This window comes from Sinocyclocheilus anshuiensis, unplaced genomic scaffold, assembly GCF_001515605.1.
Source record: "Sinocyclocheilus anshuiensis isolate Anshui unplaced genomic scaffold, SAMN03320099.WGS_v1.1 scaffold1857, whole genome shotgun sequence".
Lineage (NCBI taxonomy): Eukaryota > Metazoa > Chordata > Actinopteri > Cypriniformes > Cyprinidae > Sinocyclocheilus > Sinocyclocheilus anshuiensis.
Window position 1 is genome coordinate 256291 of NW_015540280.1, and position 4429 is coordinate 260719.

The 4429-nt window shown below is 38.0% G+C and overlaps 2 protein-coding genes across 4 annotated transcripts in view; both read right to left on the reverse strand.

Moving 5' to 3' along the window:
* cdh26.1 (cadherin 26, tandem duplicate 1) overlaps positions 1-4429 on the reverse strand; it is a 26244-nt gene that overhangs the window by 13749 nt on the left and 8066 nt on the right. For all 3 annotated transcript variants that reach the window (XM_016484566.1, XM_016484565.1, XM_016484563.1), the window contains exons 10-11: positions 3800-3942; positions 3428-3655 (exon numbers count right to left, since the gene is read on the reverse strand). In XM_016484566.1, coding sequence (XP_016340052.1) covers positions 3428-3655; positions 3800-3942 — 371 coding nt within the window. The remainder of the gene's footprint in view (positions 1-3427; positions 3656-3799; positions 3943-4429) is intronic.
* Positions 980-2684, reverse strand: LOC107687292 (uncharacterized). Its single transcript, XM_016484567.1, has 3 exons — positions 2430-2684; positions 1889-2171; positions 980-1672 (listed from the first exon to the last, which is right to left on the reverse strand). The coding sequence occupies exons 1-3, from the start codon at positions 2666-2668 to the stop codon at positions 1253-1255; spliced, it is 942 nt and encodes a 313-aa protein (XP_016340053.1). The 5' UTR covers positions 2669-2684; the 3' UTR covers positions 980-1252.

Consider the following 4429-nt stretch of genomic DNA (forward strand, 5'->3'; position numbering starts at 1 on the left):
GAGAAGACAACAAAATAACAACTAAAATTAAAATGAAAACGGAAAATATATTTTTTTAAAAAGTATAACATGTAACAAAATAACTAAAACTACAATAAAAATTATTACAAACCATAGATATAACTAACACATATAGAAAACTAATATATATATATATATATATAATTTTAGTTTTTTACATTTATATATTTATATTTATAAAAAAAAATTGAAAATACAGAACAAAATAACTAAAACTTGAACTCAAATTAAATTGAAAACAGAAAATATAAAAATAAAAAATATTAACTAAAAACTATAATAGTATCTCTATGACACTAAAATAACACTGTCTAGAGCAGAGATGCCAAAACATTTTAATATGAAGGGCCAAAAATCAAACTTGTTGAAATTGAGGGTCGTGGGCCAAAAGTAATGATGCATTATATCCAACTATATTATATTAAAATTTATGACAAAAATAATCCAAATAATTATTTTTAATTACAGTTTTTGCCTATTGCTTGAACACTTTTTGCAAAACTTTGGCTCATTGTGTCAAAACTTTACACACAAGCACACAAGACACAACACTGGGAAATAAACCATTCACATCTATGTCGAATTGAAACTCTGCTATCAAAACCTAACAATCCTTTGTCAAAATGTCACTCTGATGACAAAATGATACACACTTGCATCATATGAATACACTTTCAGATTAGCAGCAACACACTAGTGTACTTTATATAAAACACTGCAGTCTTTAATTTTCACTGTTTTTATTCAGTTCATCAGTTAGCATTCTGTGAAGCTCAATGCAACACTTACAGTTTTTGTTCTGTTTTTTTCCAACAAAGGTTTTCACAACAACCAAAAATGAAAGTACTGAAAGGTTACAAATGACATCAACTCAATACTGCACATCACAGTACTATACTTTACAGTACAGTACAGTAAATGCAGTTATGCAAAAATAATGCAAAAATAAAACACAAAATACACTACTGTAAATACAGAAAAACAGGCCAATTGTGCGTGGGTGGGATTACAGATCCTGCCGTCTGTTTGGGTCTGGCCACAGGATCTCATCAACGTCACAAGCGATATTTTCTCCTGCTAAGCAACGGGGAAAATAACGCCTTGTGTGCCGAATCCATCCATGGATTGACGTTACCTCAATGTCTCCGCATGCCTCTTCCATTGCCTGTAGACGAGGCATGCGGGCATGTGGTTGGCGGTCATATACGCGACATCTCCAAGCATAAAAAAATTATTCGATAGGGTTTAGAAATGGCGAGTAAGGGGGCAAGTATACAACTTCAAATTGATCATGGTTGGTGAACCAGTCCCGGACCAGAGCAGCCCGGTGGAAACTAACATTATCCCAGACAACAACAAACCTGGGCTGCTCTGATCTGTCCTGTACAACTGCATCATGAAGTGCATCGAGAAATGTGAGTATATGTTGCGTATTGTAGGGACCTAGTTTGGCATGATGGTGTAGTAGCCCTCGTAGGCTTATGGCGGCACACATTGTGACGTTTCCCCCACGTTGCCCCGGGACGTGCACAATTGCCCTTTGGCCAATTATATTACGACCCCGTCGTCTAGTTTTGCTGAGGTTGAAACCAGCCTCATCAATGTAAATAAATTCATGAGGCTGTGCAGCTCCATCCATGTCCAAGATGTTCTGCAACAAAAAATACATAGCATGGATGGCTGGCATTACTCAAAACACACAACTACAGTACTTCACATACAGAACCCCCCCACACACAAACGCACAGGTACCTGTGTCCCTCTCTGCATGTATCTATGTGGTACTGATACAATGGTACATATTCAGCTATTACTGTACTGGATTACATAAATACTGTATTGTAAATGTAAGGACTGCAACACTTACCTGTACATATTCTTGTCGAAGTCCTTTGACCCTGATACAGTTCCTCTCAAATGGGACCTTGTACAATTGCTTCAATGTGATTTTGTGCTTTACCAAGACACGTCTGATCGTGGAAATGCCTACTCGATTGATGTTGATGAATACTTGCCTATCTGCAAGTATTTGTTCCCGTAGCTGGTGGAGACGGATTGCATTGTTTGCTCTGACCATTTCCACAATGGCAAGTTCCTGCTGTTGGGTGAACAGGCGTTGCCGACCACCCCCAGAAGGTCTTCTAGTCATTCTGTAGAAAAATGCAACCACAAATTGTTATTGGTTTGGTTCTTTTTTACAGTACTGTATACTGTACACAGTACTGTAACATCTCAATGGTACAGTGCTATGTACTATACTGTACTGTATGTTCCACAAAACTACCATTTTTTGTTACAAAAGGAGCACTAGCCAACTTGCAATACAGTACATGTGATACAGTAATGTGATATGGTACAGTACTGTAAATACTGTAGATACAGTCTGGAGTGGAGAGTTGAAGACATACCTGTTTTCCAGTCTGAATGTCCTTATGATGGATGCAACTGTGAACCGGCTTAGATGTGGGTGGACTCTCTGCCCAGCTTCCCTCATTGTCAGGCCATGATTTATCACATGATCCACCAACGTTGCTCTAATATCATCTGAAATATTGTTCCGTGCATAGCCTCTTCGACCATGTCCTACTCCTCTCTCTGTTTGTCTTCCTCTTCCTCTGCCTCTACCTCTTGCTCTCCCTGCCTCCATGCTTGCAAAGTTCTCAAAATGGCTCAACTGAGTCCTATTTGTGGTTGGCTGATTGGTGATCAGTTTTGTAAGTAAGTGTTTTCAGGTGTGTGTCTACGTGTTTTCAATAACCCAATGTGTTTTGTATTTTGAATAGATGTGTTTTCCCAATGGCACCCATGAGATTTCATTTACGAACGAAGTGTCTTATGTATGAAATAGTGTGTAGTGTGCAGGAGCAAGTGTGTTGCAGAATTGCAACTGAAGTGCAAAGCAGCGCTTTTGTTTAAGGTATGGTTACACTGTGTTTAAGGTATAGTAACAAAAGCTTCAAGTTTTGTTACTTTGGTCTAAGCATGTGTCTATAGTGTTCAAGCAATAGGCAAAAACTGTAGTGCTTATAAAGCACATATTCTGCATGACCATATTCTCCATCCCTAATCCTACCCAATACCTAAACTTAACAACTACCTTCCTAACTATTAATAAGCAGCAAATTAGGAGCTTACTGAGGCAAAAGTCAGAGTTAATAGTTGGTTAATAGCGAGAATTGGCCCTTGAACTTAAGTGTGACTGAAAAAGCTTCTTATCAACGTAATTAGTAAAAGTCAAGAAATATTTAGTACAAACAAGTCCAAGTACCTAATGCAAATCTCATGTAAATGTATCATGTTTTTTATATTTTTAAAATTATTTTTATTGTGCAACCCCCCAACTGATGTAGCCAGAAACGTCCTCAAGCATTATCTGTGTAACTGTAAATGAGTAAATGAACCTGACCTGTGGTGGGATCCAGCTTCCAGAGACTCTTCAGCTCTTCCTCTCCTCCCAGAGAGAAGGTGAAAGGACCTGCAAACGGAGGGCCGTCAAGGTCTGTTGGTTTCACATCCACACGATTGACTTTGTTCCCGCACATGACCGCGTTTTTAGATACGAGATAGGGAGCGTTATCGTTCTGGTCGCCTAGGTAGACCACTACAGTACATGTGCCTGTAGCTGGAGGCTGTCCTGTGAACAGCATGTGGGGAAAAGTCAGTGACAGCTGCGTTCAGAGATTAAATGAGTGTTTTAAGAACATTAAATGACTTTCGATGCTTTTACAAAAGTTTGGATTGTGTTGAACATACTGAGAACAGATAGTTCAGTGCTTACCGTCATCTATAGCGTGCACTACGACAGTGTAGGTGCCATTTTTGATAAATGAAGACTCCCGGTCCATCTTCTGGACTGTGGTGATCTTTCCTGTCTTCGAATCCACACTCACCCATTTGGCTGGGTCTTGAACTAACTCATACCTACATACACATACAGACTGTAAAACACTTTTACTCTCTGTCGGATCACTGTCCAGTTTCCTCTACATCTCTGGGGTGTGTGTGTGTGTGTGTGTGTGTGTGTGTGTGTCTGTGTCTGTAAGACGCACACATATGCTCATTCATTCAGCTTTCCAGAACAAACAAGAAGGCTGCTGGTATTCACTGGAAGAAAAGATATTTGTCTTGTTTAGGTTAAAGAGTGTGTGTGTGTGTGTGTGTGTGTGTGTGTGTGTGTAACTAAAACTGTATGCTTTATTGTATATTTACATTTTATATAACACAATTTTATATTATACATTTTTTCATATACAGTATTGTTAAAGAGTTTGTGGTCAGTAAGACTTTTTTAAACTAAATTAATACTTTTCATTCAGCAAGGATGCATTAATTTGATTCAAAATGACAGGGAAAACTTTTTATATTGTTACTATATATATACAGTATATATATATATATATATATATAT

What these genes read in the sequence shown, in the direction of transcription:
- LOC107687292 (XM_016484567.1), bottom strand. Translation starts at nt 2,668, where the DNA reads ATGGAGGCAGGGAGAGCAAGAGGTAGAGGCAGAGGAAGAGGAAGACAA. An exon ending in ACATTCAGACTGGAAAACAG is followed by an intron (nt 2,172 to 2,429) that starts GTATGTCTTCAA and finishes ATTTTTCTACAG; the next exon opens with AATGACTAGAAGACCTTCTG. An exon ending in TTCGACAAGAATATGTACAG is followed by an intron (nt 1,673 to 1,888) that starts GTAAGTGTTGCA and finishes TTTTTGTTGCAG; the next exon opens with AACATCTTGGACATGGATGG.